This window comes from Pipistrellus kuhlii, unplaced genomic scaffold (genome assembly GCF_014108245.1).
Source record: "Pipistrellus kuhlii isolate mPipKuh1 unplaced genomic scaffold, mPipKuh1.p scaffold_m20_p_15, whole genome shotgun sequence".
Classification (NCBI taxonomy): Eukaryota; Metazoa; Chordata; class Mammalia; order Chiroptera; family Vespertilionidae; genus Pipistrellus; species Pipistrellus kuhlii.
Window position 1 is genome coordinate 31,340,000 of NW_023425460.1, and position 19,670 is coordinate 31,359,669.

A 19,670-nucleotide genomic window follows, 5' to 3' on the forward strand; every position below is an offset into this window, starting at 1 on the left:
AGGGTGGAAATAAACCATTTTAAACCAGATATCTGGCAATATATTCAGAATGCATCAAGAACTCTTACAACACAATACTAGAACAAACAACCCACTTTACAAACGAGTACAGGACTTGAATAGACATTTCATTAAAGTAGAGATATGAATGGCTAATAAGCACATTTAAAGATGTCCAACATCACTGGTCATTGGAAAGATCATAAACATAGGTCATGAGGGCCTGGATGAGGGAGAGAAGTTTGGACTTAACTAAGGAGAATGGAGAACCAATAAAGAATCTGAACAGTGGAATCAGGGGGCGAGTTGACACGATATGATTGGCTGTGACTGGCTGTGTGCTGGCTACAGCGTGACCTGTACAAAGGAGGGGGTTGAACCCAGGCAGGAAGTCAGATCCAGGTAAGGATGAATGAGAGCGGGACTGAGGCTCTGGCGGTGGAGGCCGAAAACAGTGGGGCAGTTGGTTATGAGGATCCACAAGAGTGGAAACTGAGTGGGCTCAGAGGCTTAGAGGTCGAGTGCCTTTGGGGAATGAGTGACAAGGAAGACTTTAGAATGGCGCCCATGTTCTTGACTTGGGCAACAGGTGGTGCCATTTCCCAAGAAGAGCTGCTGGGGAAGAGATGCTGCATTTAGATTCAAACAGATTGCATTTGAGGTCCAGGGGAATAGACAGAAGGGGAAAGCATCCTAGTCAAGGCAGTAAGAAAATAATAAATATGACTACTACATACATAGCACTGTACAGTGTATACAAAACTGTTCCTGAAAAGTGAGGCACGCTTAGTGAAGACAATGAGGGGACCTAACTGGTTTGGCTCAGTGAATAGAGCATCAGCTTGTGGACTGAAGGGTCCCAGGTTTGATTCCGGTCAAGGGCATGTACCTTGGTTGCGGGCACATCCCCAGAGAGAGGTGTGCAGAAGGCAGCTGATTGATGATTCTCTCTCATCGATGTTTCTAACTCTCTATCCCTCTCCCTTCCTCTCTGTAAAAAAATCTGTATATAGATGAGGGGGATGGGGCCCCAGGGGTGTTTATCTGGACTGGAGGAGCAGACTGATCATGGAGAGCATTGGAAACCCAACAGGAGAGAGTGAGCTGGATTCAAAAAGTAGAGGAAACCCCAGAAGGAATTACCTTCTTGGAAACCCAAATAATGGCCCTAATAACACAACACAAAATTCAGTAAGGGGTGGTGATTGGTGTGCTCCTATGTTTTTCAACCACAAATTTCATTTTTAAATGGTATTTTTTCAATCCATGCTCAGTAATCTGACACCTACTTTTAGTTAAATTGAACTCTTTCCCAGAGTCTGTGCAGGATGTGTTGGCTCCCTGTTCTCACATAGTAAGGTCAAAATTCTCTTCACTTGTCAGCTATTTTTCATAGTTTTGTATTTATAACTTCTTCCTTATTTATTGAAGGTGGAAGTTCCATTTTTCTTTTTTGACCTTTTATTTTGCTTTCAGTTGGTTTCAAAAGTTGGAAGTCAATTCACAATATTCCATTTCCACTGTCTTCAACCAGAATAAATATTCTTGAATATGCTTTCTCTAAATGCAGCCTCCCAGGGGTTTCCAAGAAGGGAAATCCTTCTGGGATTTCCTCTACTTTCTGGGGTGTGTGTGTGTGTGTTATCTTCCTTGATTAAAATATAAGGCCCTTAAGACCAGAGACAATATTGTATTTCTTTCTGGACTCCCAGTTCCTCCTATACTTGATATATAACATGTATTAAATACATGTTGAAAAGTTGTAACAAATAATGAACTATCTCCTCTGCATTGACATTTTGTTGACTTTAGAACAGGACAGGAAATGATTAAATGGGATGTCAGTAACCCCGGTTCCTCCACATGCCCCCACTAGTTCCAACAGGGCCATCACTGGTTCAGTGACATATTGGTTCAGACTGCCCTCTAGCCAATGGGAAGCATGAGTGACATGGACTCTGAATCCATTCTGTGTACCAGTGTTGCTTAATTTGTAAATAGCCTATACCTGTATAATCATCATTCCTGAAAGTAAAGAGGTTCTTTCTGAGTTTGAAAAGCGAATGCAATGTGTGCCCTGATATGACATCATATTGGGTATCAGGGTATTTGGCAGAGATTAACTGGAAGAGTCTGGCTCAAAGTACTCCGGTCATTGAAAAGAAAGGACTGACACAATTTAGACTTTGAACAGCCGTTAAGCAGACAAGTGATGGATTATAAGTCCTAACATACTAGGTGGCAACTACATTTCATTAATTCTAAGGTGCTGTTTATTTCACATGGTACAGTCTCTGAAACTGGAATGCATTTTAAAAAGATGGCATCTTAGATTTAGAGAAATTCAACATTATAATAAGTAGTATAAAAGAATCCAACATGTCAATATATTAGAGAGATATGACAAATATTAATTGATTGAATAGTGACTAAGCCTGGAATTTTCTTTTCTTTCTTTTTAAAATAAATATATTTATTGATATTTTACAGAGAGGAAGGGAGAGAGATAGAGAGCTAGAAATGTCGATGAGAGAGAAACATTGACCAGCTGCCTCTTGCACACCTCCTACTGAGGATGTACCCGCAACCAATGTACATGCCCTTGACCAGAATCAAACCTGGGACCTTTCAGTCCGCAAACTGACACTCTACCACTGAGCCAAAAACGGTTTCGGCTAAGCCTGGATTTTTCACACTAAATCCTGAAACAGACCGGAAAAAAGGCATGACTGCCTTAAAAGTTAAAATTTGAATTTGCACTGACTATGGTAGAATTTTCATGACTTGATAACAAAAAAAAACTCATCATTTTTTTTTTGGGGGGGAGGGAGGGGGCGAGCTAGGGGAAGCTGGGGGAAGGTCAAGGGGAAAACAAAGTAAGTACTACTATTTGTAATCCTTCAAACAATAAAAAAAAAATTTCAGAAAACAAAACAAAGCCATAATTTAAGAACGCCTAATTGCCAGAATCAAACTTGGGACCCCTTAGTCTGCAGGCTCTGCAGCCTAATTTTAGAGTCCTTTCATCACCCCCCAAGAAAATCCTGTGCTCATTTGTAGTCACTTCCTAGCCCTAAGCAACCACCAATCCACTTTCTGTCTCTGTGGATTTCCCTCTTCTGATATTTCATATAAAGGAATCATATGATATGAGGTCTTTTATATCTGGCTTCTTTCACCATTTATAATGTTTTCAAGGTTCATTCATGTTGTAGCATGTATCAGAATATATTGTATATCCTTCCTTGTTGAGGCTGAGTAATATTCCATTGTACATATATGTATAGTCACAGTTTGCTTATCCACTCACCTGTCAATGGACATTTGGGTTATTTCTACCTTTTGGCTCTTGTGAATTATGCTTGTAGGTACATGTGTGTGCAAATGTCAGGTCAAGTCCCTGCTTTCAGTTCTTTAGGGTATTTATCCAGAAGCTCAGCTCTACTTTTAAAGCTCCTTTCCCTCCCAGGGTCCCTGGAGGTGGGACTGCCTGCTGGTTTTTGAACCAACCTTTTGTGGCAGCTGCTGCTCACAGCTGGGCCACTGCTGGGGTAGTTGTAGCTATTTTCTGAGTCACGGCTCTTTTGGGAATGCTCAGTCTTTCCTTGCAGCTCCTCTTGCTCTTCAACCCCCAAATCCACCTCTCACCTCTTTTCGAATAGAATGGCTATGCATAGATGGACTTCTTATGCAAGAAGGCTTTTTGGGCCTGGCCAGTGTGGTTCAATGGGTAAGCGTCAACCTATGAACCAAGAGATCACAGTTTGATTGCTAGTCAGGGCACATGTCTGGGTTGCAGGCTCAATCCCCAGTAGAAGGCATGCAGGAGGCAGCCAATCAATGATTCTTTCTCATCGTTGATGTTTCTATCTCTCCCTCTCCTTTCCTCTCTGAAATAAATAAAAGTATTTCTAAAAAAATAAAAGAAGGCTCTTTGAGTCCCATGCACGTCCATAGTTGCAAATAGAAGAGGGAAAGATTTGTGATAGGTTATCGTTTAATTTCATCTATTTACCTTATCCTATCTATGGAGAGCCATAACTCACACACACAAAAAAAATGTTTGAGACTTGGAATAAAGTCAAACATACAGAGAAAATATATTGTGGAAGTAAGGATTTATTTTGTGAATGTGGTACAAATCCTATACATGCTTTCAATTGGAAATAGAAATCACACACAGAGGCTATTATATTAATGTCCTTGTTTTGAAAATCAACAGAAAATCAGCATATGTCCGCAGCCACAAGAAGAGCAAAGGCTCTCTATTGCTAACTATCCCCGACAAAAGCCTTGGGCGGGCCTGGTCTTGGTTCTGCCGAAGCGTGGCTCACCAAGAACTGTACAGGGTGTGAATACAGTGTTTGTGCCCTTGGAGTTTTCAGGACCCAGCTCCTTTTTGTCAAGGGATTTGTAGATTTAAACAAATGTCCATCAAGTTTTTAGTGAGTAGTATTTCTGTCCTACACAGAATTTAAAATGAAGAGAAAGACTGCTGGGGAGTAAGAGGAGAAGCAATTACTTTGAATCATATTGTTAAAAAAGTGCGTTCATCTAGGAAGAAGGCACAGCTTGAAAGGCCGGGGAACGTTGAGAAGCCCAGTTACAAGGGGTTTGGTCTCTAGTTGGCTGGGCTCCACCAGGGGCTTCAGGGAAAAGTTTTGCAGAATGGTGGTGAGGAAGAGGAACAGCTCCACGCGGGCCAGGCCCTCGCCAACACAGGCCCGTTTTCCTGGAAGGAGGAAACATCCCATTAGTTCGCTCCAGATTCAAATACAATAGCTCACATTCAAATACAACATGCCAATCAAGACGACAAATACAAGATGCCTCTAAGAGCCATGGAAAACACTGACCAGAAAAGGGAATTTTATCAACTGCTGGAAGCCAATTCTTTGTCAATATATAACAAAACTCTCTCGGGAAATGTTCACTCTTTAATTGGGTTGCTCTCCTTCTGGGTATGTAGCCATAGGATGCATCTATTAGGATGTCACTTGCACTGTTATTTATGATATTGATGAGTCAGATGAAAACTGTATATCCACCTATACAAGCTAATGAAATAAATCCTTCCGCATTTCACACAGTGAAACCTAAGTATGTTGACGCGGAAGATTATTTAACACCACAGTCTGTCTTTTATCACAACAAACTAAGTGAAAATAAATTATCAAAGATTGTACAGAATGAACCAAATTTTATTTTTAAATATACATCTATTATGAATACTTAGACAATAGTGGTTATCTCTGTAGAGTGAAATGGCAAATAACTTTTATTTCCTTCTCTTTTTTTGCTTTTCTGCATTTTCCATCTTTTATGTTGAACACTTATTATCACTGTAATTAGAAACAAAACATCTTAACTGTTATTTTTTTAAATATTTAGCAAATGATTGGATAAGATAAGGAAAAAGAATGTGTGCTGACCAATCCCGAATTGTCTTTATAACCTCATGGGAAATAGTAACTGGGAGCCAACCAGCTCTTGAAAAGAGGCCAGGGTATGTGGGGCTCAGGTTTCAGAGGGGAAGAAAAAATATGAAGTCGCCAAGTCTCTTTGATGGTGTCTGGCCCTAAGAATCAGAAAGTTAATAATCATTGCCGAAACCGGTTTGGCTCAGTGGTAGAGCGTCGGTCTGCGGACTGAAAGGTCCCGGGTTCGATTCCGGTCAAAGGCATGTACCTTGGTTGCTGGCACATCCCTGGTAGGGGGTGTGCAAGAGGCAGCTGGTCGATGTTTCTCTCTCATTGACGTTTCTAGCTCTCTATCCTTCTCTCCTCCTCTCTGTAAAAAATCAATAAAATATATATTGTTTAAAAAAAAGAAGTTAATAATCATTAATAATTTTAAAAGAAGAAAAAATACTTGTACGTTTGTTTTGGAAAAATCAATATTACAAAGGGGAAATCAACAGATAAAAGTCTGCAAAAGCAGATCCCTTTGCCATCTGGTAACATGTGACATTGGAATTGGCTCAACTAACTTTGGTTTCTGTGAAAACTGGCATTACACTCAGTTACCCAACAACAAAGCAGTCCCTGGGTGACTTTGCTAATCCTCCCGGTGTACAGACTAAAGTGGCTCCATACAGTTACATCAGAAACTGTAACAGTTTCACATGCTCAACTTTGCTATCATCCAGGGATTACTTAGTTATGCCAAACTCTCAGTGAGGCTAAAAAGTTGTCCAAATTGTACATGTGTATGGTTTGGGTGGGTTTATTTGTATTTACCAAGGGAAAAGGGTACGAAGTAATCTGTCTTCCTGAGCCTGCCATTTTTATCCAGAAAGTGGCCTGGGTCAAACTTCTCTGGGTTGGGGAACTCCTTGCAGTCATACAAGACGGAAGACAACAATGGAAAAACCGTGGTGCCCTGGAACCAAGAAAAGAGAGAGGAGTTGTACTTTATCGCACCCATCCTTGATTCATTAAAGACAATAACACTCTTCATTAGTGGATTGAATAGGACTGAGCACGCTTACGCTTGCCTGGTGAGTGACTGACTTGAGTTATGGCTATTTTATACATGCTATTATCATACAATACTTATTGGGTAATAAGATAATTCTCTTTGGGAAGAGTGATGTTGTGATCAATGTGAGGTAACCAGTTATTGTTGGTAAATGGGGGTTTGCCACCCACATTGTCTAGACATGACATGTACTGGAATTGCTGCCTCAAATCCGAAAAGTCATTTACAAAGTGGCTTCTTTCTTTTAAATGTTTTATCTCATTATTTTTTCTAATTCTGCTTGCATAATATTAATAATGGTAAATAGCCTTGCTTTATTTCTACTTAGGAATGCTTTTCATCTTTCATCAATAAGCATGATTGGGAAATGGGGCTTTTTTTTTGGCTAACGAGATGTTCATCTATTTCTACTTTATTAAGGGTTAAAAAACAAAAATGAAGTAAAATATGCAGTTATAAAATAGTCACAGAGATGTAAATATAGCATAGGGAAGATAGTCAATAAAATTGTAATAACTATGTATAGTCCCAGTGGGTACTAGACTTATCAGAGGGACCACTCTCTAAGTTATATAAATGTCTAACCACTATACTAATGACTGAAACTAATATAACATTAAATGTCAATTATAATTTGAAAATAATTTTTAATTAAAATGGCTATTGAATATTAGCAAAAGCATTTTCTGTACAAATTAGATTATTATATGATTTTTCTCCTAAATTTTATTTATATGGTGAATTTTATTAAACTAGATTTCCTGGTGTTAGACCATTCCTGTGTTCTTAAGGATCTCAATTTGTTGGTGATGTGGGGTTTGTAATATGATGCTAAACTTTTGCATTGATACTTTTAAGTAAGATTGGTGGCCGAAACCGTTTTGGCTCAGTGGATAGAGCTTCGGCCTGCAGACTGAAAGGTCCCAGGTTCGATTCCGGTCAAGAGCATGTACCTTGGTTGCAGGCACATCCCCAGTAGGAGGTGTGCAGAAGGCCGCTGATAGATGTTTCTCTCTCATCAATATTTCTAACTCTCTATCCCCCTCCCTTCCTCTCTGTAAAAAAATCAATAAAATATATATTTTTTAAAAAGTAAGATTGGTGGCTGTTTTGTAGTATTTTTATTCTGATTTTGCAATATTTTGATCAGGTTGGCACCTTTCCCCCCTCTTATATGCTCTGGAACTATTTAAATGTAAAACCTAAGCCCCTAATCACTACAGGAGACTGACTACATCCCTCGTGAGCATGTAAGTTTTGGTAAGTGCTAGGTGTTCTACAAATGTTAACCATCAAGAGCAGCAATATCTCAAATGTCCTATACATAAAGTTCTGGGAGGAGAACATTTGGGTGAAAGAAGATTGACCCTGGCTTAATTACCTTAGAGCTACAGACACATTTTCCACTTCCCCCTTTTTATTATCTATCCTGAAAAAATAGGTTCCAGTCCCCAGAAGATTCTCATTAATGGAAATCACTGCACCCATAATACATTCTATATGAGAGCAGGAGGGGTCCTTAGAATCCCCAGGTCAGCCTCCCCTATCCTAGGAAGGCAGAGACAGGGCTACAGAGCTGCTGAATGACCTGAGGGTGCACTGTGTGGCAGTGACAGGTTTCAAACCAAGACCTTGTGTGCTTTCCATTACACACGACTGCCTCTCTTCCTGCAATAGAACTGAGAGCTCTCACAGGTCCCACTGAGGGACTGTACCACCCCTTCTATCCCAGTCCGTTTTCCCAGACACATCTAACCTTGGGGATGACATATTGTCTGAATTTCGTGTCCTTAGTCACAGCATGTGGTAAATTAGAAGGAAGGAGGGAGACGTATCTTTGAATCTCATTCAACACAGCCTCTGTGTAAGGCATCTTCATCTTGTCCTTCAAGGAGGGCCTCTGGTTGTGTCCAATCACACTGTCAATTTCTTCATGAACTTTGGCTGCAGAGACATGAATCACGGATGCCACTCAAGAGATGTGTTCCCTGGGCACCTGGAAATTACCTGAAATGCTTGCCATGTGCAGCAGAACATGGCCTAGGAAAGGTTCCCAAGGTCAAAGACTTGTTGTTAAACAGCCCCTTGCTCTGCTCCTGGCTGAATTTCTCTTTTCTGTTTTGCTGTAAATGCCAGAGACTTGCTGAAGGAAGCACAAAGGCTGGATTCACCATGTCCTCAGCCTCCTGGCTTCATTGGTTTGTTCTCATGTACTGGTGAGGCAAGGACCTTTGTAGCAGGGATTATGGCTTAGCCCATGATTCCTGGCAAAGCAGCTATCGGGGGAAATGTTTGATCCTTACTCTAGTGGGAGCTTCTCCTTTGTCACCTTCACCCAGTCTCCTTCAAGTTTTTTTGGGGGGTGGTAAATACCATTTTGTTGAGCAGTGTAAACACTAGCTTATAAGGCCTGTGCTCTGAAATGCGCTTAAGAAAAGGAATCTACCAAAATTTCATTTTTGAATGCTGTTATATCACAGCTAAAAAATCCCCTTTGGGAAATAGGGTCCATTTTCAAGTTGGGAAAATAGGGGCCTGAAAGATTAAATGACTCATTTGAGGTCACATAGCCCGGTATCGGCAGGCCTAGGATGAGCATCCAGCCTTGGTCCCTCATCGAAACAGTGCTCACTCTTTGGCATTGCACCTCAGATACAAGGCTCAGGATTCAGAAGTTCCTCTGCTTCCAATTTGAACAACAGCCTTTCAGTTCTTAAAGGTGCTTCTTCCTTATCAGCATTATTAGATAGAGTTCTAATCTACAAAGCAAAACCACATACATGGCCATTTGCAGGGTGCTCTAAAAGGCAGCCCAGAGAAAGCGAAGCAGTCGCTGTCAGCAATATCCTCCCACCCCCGCTACTGCCCTGATCCCCAACATGCTGGCTGTACCTTCCACCTCTGGATGTTTCATGAGGAGCAGGAGCCCGAATCTCAGGGTGGAACTGGTGGTCTCTGTTCCTGCCACAAACAAGTTGGATCCACAGACGGCCAAGTTCTCCAAGTCAAATTCAGACATGGGGTTGTGTTTCTCCTGTAGAAGGTAGAGTTAATGGCTATAGGAGTTAAAAAGAAGGCAATGGCTTATCAGAGCTTCACAATCACACCCCTTTACTAGCAATAGGCTTCGTTTTGTGCACTGTCATGTAGTGGATAGAAGAAAACAAAAAAGTCAGTTGTGGATCAAAACTCCAAGGTTCAATCCCAGCTTAGTCAACGAATAGATGTGCGCCTTAGGCAAGTTACTTTACTCTCTACTCAGTTTCATCATCTGTGAAATGAAGATAAAAAAAAAAAAAAAATAGAACACGCTCCATAGGCTTATTAGAAAGATGAAAAGAGTTAGTTAATGGGTGGAAGCTCTTGGAACTATGCCTCATATATACAAATACTCAGTGAACGAGATCTTCTTTTATTATATTTAATGAAAAAGACCAGATGATACAATCTATGCAAACACAATGTAGAGAAAGCACTGATTTATAACTGGTCTGTTTCCTTCACTTACACTAACTTAGATGCTCTCAGCCCCACCTTCTCCCATATAACTTTCATCATTATAAAGGCATTTCTAATAGGAAGACTGTACTTGTAGGACATTTTTTACTCATAATTTTTTACGTGGGGTCTACAAAGTGTTTAGACAATAAATTGATCCAGAACTTAAAAATAGTGAGTGAGCTTCCTATTTTAAAATGATTATAGTAAAAATAATAGGGATTAAGTCTTTGTAGATGTATCCCGCACACCTGGCATAAAAACGGGCACTGAACATTTGAATATTTAATGCTATTACACTAGTTAATAAAATTTCGGTATTCCTTTATATTTAAATTATTTTCATTGCTGATTATTTTTGGTGGGCTTTTACTACCATTTGGTTTTTAAATTTGAGAAAAGTACTGGAGTACTTGTTTTTAAATTCGCTTTATTTTTAAAAGTCTAAATCAAGTTTTTCTTCCCTCAGTTTCTTTATACTACGTCCCTTCTATTCATTTCAAAATGGAGTTATATCTGCATGTGGAATTCTAAAATTTTAGGCACATTGTTGTTTCCTACCTATAGTCCTGCTGTGTTTATCTGGAATCGAGAATATTGAGTAGGTGAAAGTCCCTCACAAGAGAAAGTTCAGTTCATTTTTGTTGTTATTGTTGTTTTAAACATTTTTAATGATTTTTAGAGAGAGAGGAGGTGGGAGAGAGAGTGAAACATTGATGTGAGAGCAAAACATTGAGCCTGACCAGGGATGGAGCCAGAAACCTGGGCATGCACCCTGGTCAGGAATCCAACCAACAACCCTTCAGTGCATGCGACAATGTTCAATCAACTGAGCAATACCAGCCAGGACAGTTCCATTAGTTTTTTAAAGTCTTTACTGATAAAGAGAGTTAGGGAGAAAATGGAAATGTTAACATATATTTTATTTATGTTCTAACTATAATTTCATTAACTAGGATGAACTCCACTATTTTATTTAATTCTTAGCATAAGCCAAATCTATTATGCAATAAGATTATAGAGATTTAATATTAACTTAATTTAAAACAGAATGAAACAAAACTTATAGGAAAGCAGAAACACTTCAAAAAAACTTCTATCGATAGCTATCTTACAGGAAAATAGACATGGAGAGGAAGTTCTGTTATTACTGATAATACTGTGCCCCACTGCCATAAAAATCAAGAATGACCTCCATGGTGTGACTATGCTCTCATGCACTCCCATGGGAAGGTAAGATACGGTGTTGAGAGAGACGCTGCATACAGTACCTGCTCCATCTTGCTGAGGAAACAATCGATGTAGTCTCGAGGGTTATTCTGATCCAGGGATTTCTGATGCTCCTTCACTTTTCCCAGAATGAAATTTTTAACATTTGTCATCCTTTTGGAAAATGATCTGTGGTTTCCAGGGAGATGCTTTATAAGATTTGGCCACAGATTGTACATCTGAAAATGGGAGGAGGGGGAAATACATTGGAAATTCAATTTGTTTAGAGTAGGGGTGTCGAACTCAATCAGAGAAGGGGCCAAAATCTAAAATCCAGCCTAAATTGCGGGCCGAATGGTTTACTGAACAGTCATAAACTGTCATTGTGATGGAAACACAGCGGAGTGCAGTGATGACAGCGTGGTGCGGGCCACATTGCAAGGCCTGGCGGGACGGATTTGGCCCGCGGGCCTTGTGTTTGACACATGTGGTTTAGAGGAACCAGAGCTCCTGAATGGACTGCCTAACACTGATCTATCTGTGGTCTGGCCAGACAGAATCCCTTCCTCCAACTTCCAAGCGGAAGAGAAGGGAGGACAATCACTACATACAGGAGAGTGGGCCCTGCCCATCTCCTTGCTCATCCCAGCTTCGGCCAACCCCTGAGTCATACAGGAGAAAATGGGCACAAGGCCCTGAAAAGAAACACTGGCAACTGAGGATGGTTAATCTGCCCCCTTGTGTGAGGAAAGCCATAGAGGCAGGCAGAGGGCAACTTTCCAGTGGTGCGGGGATAACTGCCATTGCACTCATTCACTGGACATATGTGGAGGGAAGGTGACAATGAATGCTGGCATCAACACTTGTTCCTGGAATAGGTGAGCTCATAGCCTGGACCAATGAGAGCAACCACAAGTACCGATGCAGCCTCAGCCTTACCTGGATCCATAGAGAGCTTAATTTCTTAGAATTTTCATTTAACAAACTCATCAGGTAAAGTAACTCCTCATCGTCATACTGGAAACGCTCATTGAAGAGGGTGGAGCAGATTACATTGCAGACAGCAAGTGACAGGATGGAAGTAGGGTCAAAGGGCTGAGCTGACATGAGAAATGAACAACTCTTAACATTAGGATTTTCATCAAGAACAGCACCTCTTCCTGCTCAGATTTATACACAGGATGTATTTCCTCTAAACCTCCCCAAATTAGTATATAAACACCTTCAAATAATGCTGATACTAGATAGTATTACACTATGCTACTAATACTACCAATTATATTATTATACTAGAGGTCCAATGCATGAAGATTTGTGCAAAAATGGGCCTTCCTTTCCCTGGCTGCTGGCACTGCCTTCACTCGTGGCTGGAGCTGCCTTTCCGCCTTCCCATGCTGCCCAGAGGCCCAGAGTGGCTGGGGTGGTGCAGAAGGCCTGTGTTGTCACCATGGCAACAATGCAAGAATCCCGCCCCCAGCTGCTCAGTGCCAGTGTATGCAAATTAACCTGACATCTTTGCTGTGTTAATTTGCATACTCACACCTGATTGGCTGGTGGGTGTCACAAAGGTATGGTCAATTAGTGTGTTGCTCTTTTATTAGGTAGATGAATACAGTACTTTAATAGTCCTAAGAGCATAAATGATATTATAGAGCATTTACATGCTCGATACTGTGTAATTGTCTTACAAACTACATTAAACTCTCATTTGGAGATTTTACCTTTTTTAGCTCCATTTTTCAGGTGTGGAAGTATATCTTAGAAAAGTTAAGAAACTTGTCCAAATTTACATATCCAGTAAGTGCTGAAGTTGGGAAATGAGTCCAAATTAAAGGTCGTGAGAGTCCTAACTAAAAGGTCTGTATCACCTTCTTCCCACCCCTTTTCCCTTGCCAGCTCCCTATTAAATAGAGCAGGTTGTGGACCACAAAGTGATTCCCAAAGGAGAAACTATGCCTGGGGGCGGTGTGTACAGGAAATCCTTTTGCCCCCAAAGGGTTGATCAGTGGAATTCACCCCCTGTTTTTCTGAGCTCCTCCACCAGGCACTGAGCTTCCTCCTGGACCCTCTCCTCAGTGTCCCTCTTCCCCATCCCGAAGTTCCTCAGGGTCATGAGGGAAAAGCGTCGCATCTGCTTCCACGTCTCTCCATTGCTGAAAAGGATTCCTAGGAAAAGCAAGGAGGAGGAACGTTGGTGTCACAGAGTGGGATTTTCCTTAAAGCTGAACTCTTTCCAGTGCCCCTTAGCAGAGTTTCAGCAAATGGCAATTGCAAAGCACAACCTATTCAGGGTTTGGGTGAATTATTTGTCACACAGAAAAGAAAACCCATGCTCTGGTCAACAGGGGGCAGAGATGATGGAAAGGGGCAGGGGAATCATTGGCCAGTGGAAAACATTTCCAAATGTGGAAGAGCCCTGTCTGGTTTCCTTAAAAATGGTCAAAAGTGGCATGTGTTCTCACAAACTCCTTTCCTGAGTGTCTGTTTTTATACTTCATATTCCTCCAACTTATGGTTTAGTTCTAGCTGTGATTTTCTCTATGAGAGGATAAGCGAAGCAAAGCAATATGGGATTTAAGATCCTATTCTTCTGTGAATTTACTACAGTGAAAGTTAGCCTCATCCAAATAAGAAGAAAGAAGCAAAGGAATCCAGTATGTCCCAATACCAATGCCTTTTAATTTCTCCCTCTGCTCAAAACCTGTTACTTAGTCTAAAGTTCATATTTCTCCTAACATGCCATCAATTTCATCGGCGTGTTGTATCCTCTCAAAAGTCAATGCATGTTTGCAGCTGCTAACTGACCTAAACAAATGATCTAAGACTAGAACATCAAAACACACACCAACACCTACTTAAGGATTATGAATCCGAAGATGTGACCTATGAGTATCACATGGGTTAAACAAAAACATCATGACCTGTGAATATCACACAGAGGATCAATAAAAGCTCCCATAGCCACGGAGCAGGAGTGGAGAGTGGCACTTAATGACTGACAATTTGACTGTATCTCTCAGACTGAAGTTTGATCAAAGGGGGGAATTGTTAATAAAAGAAATACACTGAAGCCGGTTTGGCTCAGTGTATAGAGCGCCCGTCTGTGGACTGAAAGGTCCCAGGTTCGATTCTGGTCAGGGGCATGTACCTTGCTTGCGGGCACATCCCCAGTAGGGGGTGTGCAGGAGGCAGCTGGTCTATGTTTCTCTCTCATCGATGTTTCTGGCTCTCTATCCTTCTCCCTTCCTCTCTGTAAAAAATCAATAAAATATATGTTTAAAAAAATATAAAAGAAATACAGGCCGAAATGGAGTCACTTTTGCTAAGCCAGTCACTAAACCAAAACTTAATAGCCTGATTGCAGTTTCAGTCTTTCTCAGGAGAGAAATTTTAAACCAATCAGCCCAGAATTTCCTGATCTATTCCAGCAAGCTGATCTGCATAAAACTCCTGTCGTTCCCTTTCTACAAAAAAATAGGCGAGCTGGCCTAAAACGAGTTATTTCTTTCCTTTGCTATTAACTCCCATGCCCATCTATTAGCACCGTCCATTTTGTACAGCCTCTCAGAGGTCCTCCTCGATGATATACGGGATGTTGTCCAAAACATGAATAGCTTCCTGCCGAAACCGTTTTGGCTCAGTGGTAGAGCGTCGGTCTGCGGACTGAGGGGTCCCGGGTTTGATTCCGGTCAGGGGCATGTACATTGGTTGCGGGCACATCCCCAGTAGGGGGTGTGCAAGAGGCGGGTGGTCGATGTTTCTCTCTTATCAACATTTCTAGCTCTCTATCTCTCCCCCTTCCTCTCTGTAAAAAATCAATAAAATATATTTAAAAAAAAGAAAAAAAGAAAAAGAAACAAAACAAAGCATGAATAGTTTTCTAAAGCCAATTAGAGCTTCAACTTTACTCAGTTGAATTTTGTTCCTTAATGGAATTAAGTTTACATTTCTCTGGGAATTGCAATTTTATAATTTTAAGTGGTTTTGAGGTATATATATTACATATGTCAAGTATTGATTAATGAAAATAAAAACAAAGATGGAGCTGGCTATGCCAGAAAGACCAACTAAGGATTTAGAAGGTTGGGGTATTATTCAACCAAAGGATAGCAACTGATCTCTCATCTTTCAGGGAGTAGAACTAGAGGTTGAGTTCCCTCATGTAATCAGTGAATCAATCCGTCATAGTCACATAATAACTCTGGACACCAAAGCTCAGGGTGAGCTTCCTGGTTGGTGAACACGTCAATGGGTAATATTCTGATTTCTAGGGAGAGGACACAGAAACAGAAGCTCTGCCTTTGGGACCCTCTCAAACCTTGCCCTCTGTGTCTCTTCATTTGTGTCCTTCATATGATAAAACAAGTTAGCACCTTCCCAAGTTCTGTGAATTATTTTACCAATTTCCAAACCGGAGGAGGTCATGGGTATCCCTGAGTTTTTCACCAGTTGGTCAGAAGTATGGATGACCTGGGAACCCCTGAACTTATGTCTAGCATCTAAATGAGCTTAGTGTTTTGGGGGATAACACCCTTAACCTATGGAGTTTGTACGAGCTCAAAATTACCTTGCAGTACTGTAGTGTCTAATCAGTTGCATGGTGTAGTTCAGACACTTATTGTTAGTCATTTTTTTGCTAAAGAAAATGAACCCACAGTTTGATTTGAAACTTACCATGTCCTTTTTGGAAATCTGAGATAATTGGAATAGGTCCTCTGCCAAGGAATTCATCACCCTGATCGACCAGAGCTTCCTTCACCGCCTCATATCCATGTAAGACCACAGTGGGCGAGGGTCCAAGGTACAACGTGTAAACAGGGCCGTACTCTTTGGCTAACTGGAGAAAGATTCAAGCAGTTGTGTAAACACGATTGCAAAATCTCTCCACTGGAGTCTTGGGTAGAAATTAAGTAATAATTTATATGTAGCTTAGACTTTGCCCCATCCATTGCATTTTAGAAATTTAACCCAGGGTATAGTCATGGATTCACCCTTCCCTTCATTTGTAATATGCAACCATTAAGCAAATATTTACTAAGCACCTGTCCTGTGTCTGACCCTGTGTACAGACCAGGAGCCCCCATTGAATTTTGAGTCTAGCGAAAGTGACAGGCAGCAAACTGTCAAACGATATTTGCAATACAAATTGAGCACAATTCTATGAAAGTGATAGAGTGTACTATGTTGGATGATAATGGGAAAACTTAATAAAACAGAGAGGTTAGGAATCTATGAGGAGGTAAGATTTAAGGTTCAACTAATGATGAGAAGGAAGCAGCCAGGACATGAACTTGTGGAGAGCTCACTAAGCAGGTAAGAAAAAGGAAGAAACCTGTGTAGTTACGATAGCATTGTTCCAAGAAGAAAAAAAGAGTATCAAATTTCAGTGGGAAGGCCGGGGAGGGTTGGCGGGTGAGGGTGGGGGAGTAAGAGGTCAACCCAAGGACTTTTATGTATGCATATAAACATAACCAAAAGACACAGACACCAGGGGGGGAGGAGAATGTGCCGGGGGTTGGGGAGGCCGGGAGGAGACATGTGTAATACTATTTGTAATAAACAATAAAATAAAATAAAAACTCAGCCAACAATTGGAGTATGGTTTTCAAACACCATTCTGCTCTCTACTTCCCTAAGTTTGACTACTTAATTTTTAAAAAATACATTTTATTGATTTTTTACAGAGAGGAAGGGAGAGGGATAAAGAGCTAGAAACATTGATGAGAGAAAAACATTGACCAGCTGCCTCCTGCACACCCCCTACCAGGGATGTGCCAGCAACCAAGGTACATGCTCTTGATTGGAACTGAACCTGGGACCTTTCAGTCCACAGGCCGATGCTCTATCCACTGAGCCAAACCGGTTTTGGCCCTAAGTTTGACTATTTTAGATCCCATGCATGAGATCATGCTGTATTTGTTTTTCTGTGTCTTATATATTACTTAGGATAATGTCTTCTAGACTCATCCATGTTGTTGTAAATAGCAGAATTTCCTTCTTTTAAGGCTACGTAATATTCCATGTGTGTGAGACAGAATAGGTGATAGATGATAGATAGATGACAGATATTCCACATTTTCTTTATTTATCCATTGATAGACATTTAGGCTGTTCTGGAGAATATATTTTTGCACGATGAACTGCTGTTGATAAAATCTTTTCTCATCCGATACCGGATAGAGTGTTGGCCTGCGGACTGAAAGGTCCCAGGTTCGATTCCAGTCAAGGGCATGTACCTTGGTTGTGGGCACATCCCCAACAGGGGGTGTGCAAGAGGCAGCTGATAAATGATTCTCTCTCATCGATATTTCTAACTTCTATCCCTCTTCCCCTCTGTAAAAAAAATAAAAATAAATAAAATGTATTTTAAAAAATATTTTCTCATATTTGCCAAGGAATGAATGTTTGTCAGGGTAGCAGAGCTGGGCTGTATCAGAGCGAGATGTTAGGGAGGGAAGTGAGGATCACACCTCCGATAGGTCATTTAGTATAAAATAGATGCAACAATAATAATCATATAGGACATTTGACACATTTTTACATTTGCTGGGCTTTTGGTGTTATATGTTGAAGGGATTGGAAGCCTTTCAATTAAAGTAAGTTCTGATTGCAGAATTTTCTCACACACTAAAAATCCAACCTACATTTCTGGTCAACATACCTCACTCCCTGGTTGGAAGTGTCCAGTCCAGAAAGGAAGAGGATGCATGTCTGTAATACGAAGTGGACACCCCGAAGTACCTCGGTGGGGAGGCAAACTAAGAAAGACTGAGGTAGGAGAGCCAGCCTGCCATGGCCTCAGGGACAGAGCCGGAAGATGAAGGTGACCCCCCGGCCTGACAATGGCCAGCCTTGGAATGAACCCCCCTTACCTCGCAGAGAGACGCAGGGACGTCCTTCAGGTTTAGCTGCATCAGATTCCCAATGATGGGAAGGGGAGTTGGGCCCGGTGGTAGCCGTCCCGGTTTGCGACCTTTCCACACCCAAAGGAAAACCAGGCAAATAACAAAAATAATAAAAACAGGAGTAGTGATTCCCAGCAGCCCCATCTCAGCTCCTCGAATGAAGTACTGTTTGAGTGCGAAGTCTAGTGACTTGGGGTGTGACTTGGCAGTTCTTGGATTTGGAAAAAAAAAACAAAACACCAATCAAACAAACAAACAGAAAAACCCTGGAAATTGATTTGCTGAAGCTTAAGATCAAGAAAGACTCATGGCCTCTCCCTCTCATTAACAAAATCTGCGACTTTGGATTTTCTAAGCATCTTCATTGCATGTACTTTTCTTCTTACAGCACGAGTGATTTATTAACTATAAAGTTGTATTTATTTTTTATAACGTTCTTAAACTGTTCAAATAATTAAATTGATAAATTTGGGTGGGAAATAGATCATATATCCTGAAATCTGATTTGGAAAAACAGAGCTGTCAGAGTCGTCTTCCTCAAACATCATTTTTTATCATGTTTCTCACCAGTTAAGAGTCTACTACGTCCATCAACAGATGAATGGATAAAAAGGTAGTATATATATATATATATATATATATATATATACAATAAAATATTAGTCACTTTTATAAAGGGATGAAGACCCATAGACTGTTTGGCTCAGTGGATAGAGCATCAGCCTGTGGATTGAAGGGTCCCAGGTTCAATTCCAGTCAGGGGTACATACCTGGGTTATGGGCTCAATCCCCAGTAGCGGGTGTGTAGGAGACAGCCGATCAATGATTCTCTCTCATCACTGATGTTTCTCTCTCTCTCTCGCCTTCTCCCTTCCTCTCTGAAATCAATAAAAAATATATTTAAAAAAAATGGGATGAAATTCTAATATTTCCTACAGCATGAAGACATGATACTAAGTGAAATAAGTCAGACACAAAGTACAAATATTTTATGATTACACTTATATGAGGTACTTAGAGAAATTAAATTCATGGACATGGAAAGTAGACTAGAAGTTGCTAGGGCCTGAGAGAGGAAGAAATGGGGTGTCAGTGTTTAATGGGTACAGAGTTTGTTTGGAATGATTCAAAAAGTTCTGGAGCCTGGCCAGTGTGTCTCAATAGTTGAGCGTTGACCTATGAACCAGTTCACATACCTGGGTTGTAGCCTCAATCCCCAGTAGGAGGCACACAGGAGGTAGCTGATCAATGATGCTCTCATAAAAAATTGGGAATGGCCCCAGCTGGTTTGGATCAATGGATAGAGCATCAGCCTACGGATTGAGGGGTCCTAGTTTCGATTCTGGCCAAGAGCACATGCCTAGATTGCAGGCTTGATTCCCAGTAGGTGGCATGCAGGAGGCAGCCAATCAATTATTCTCTCTCATCATTGATGTTTCTCTCTCTCTCTCCGTCTTCCTTCCTCTCTGAAATCAATAAAAATATATTTTAAAAATTGTGAATGCTCTTAATACCACTGAAATGTACATCTTAAAACTGTTAAAATTGTAAATTTCATGTATATTTTATCACAATAAA

At 40.8% G+C, this 19,670-nt stretch overlaps 1 protein-coding gene across 1 annotated transcript; it reads right to left on the minus strand.

Moving 5' to 3' along the window:
- Positions 1–4,101: 4,101 nt before the first annotated feature.
- Positions 4,102–18,265, minus strand: LOC118719385 (cytochrome P450 2C23). The gene is made up of 9 exons (XM_036438805.2): positions 18,060–18,265; positions 15,862–16,024; positions 13,204–13,353; positions 12,127–12,287; positions 11,250–11,426; positions 9,373–9,514; positions 8,237–8,424; positions 6,240–6,381; positions 4,102–4,732 (listed from the first exon to the last, which is right to left on the minus strand). Exons 1-9 carry the CDS (start codon positions 18,234–18,236, stop codon positions 4,551–4,553), a joined length of 1,482 nt encoding a protein of 493 aa, XP_036294698.1. The 5' UTR covers positions 18,237–18,265; the 3' UTR covers positions 4,102–4,550.
- Positions 18,266–19,670: the final 1,405 nt, after the last annotated feature.

Bases quoted from the DNA above. Each gene is read 5' to 3' on its own strand.
- LOC118719385 (XM_036438805.2), bottom strand. From the start codon at position 18,236: ATGGGGCTGCTGGGAATCACTACTCCTGTTTTTATTATTTTTGTTATT. The intron at 16,025-18,059 runs GTAAGGGGGGTT...ATCTTTCTCCAG, and splicing joins TCCCTGCGTCTCTCTGCGAG to TTAGCCAAAGAGTACGGCCC. The intron at 11,427-12,126 runs GTAAGGCTGAGG...TCCCATTTTCAG, and splicing joins TAAGCTCTCTATGGATCCAG to ATGTACAATCTGTGGCCAAA.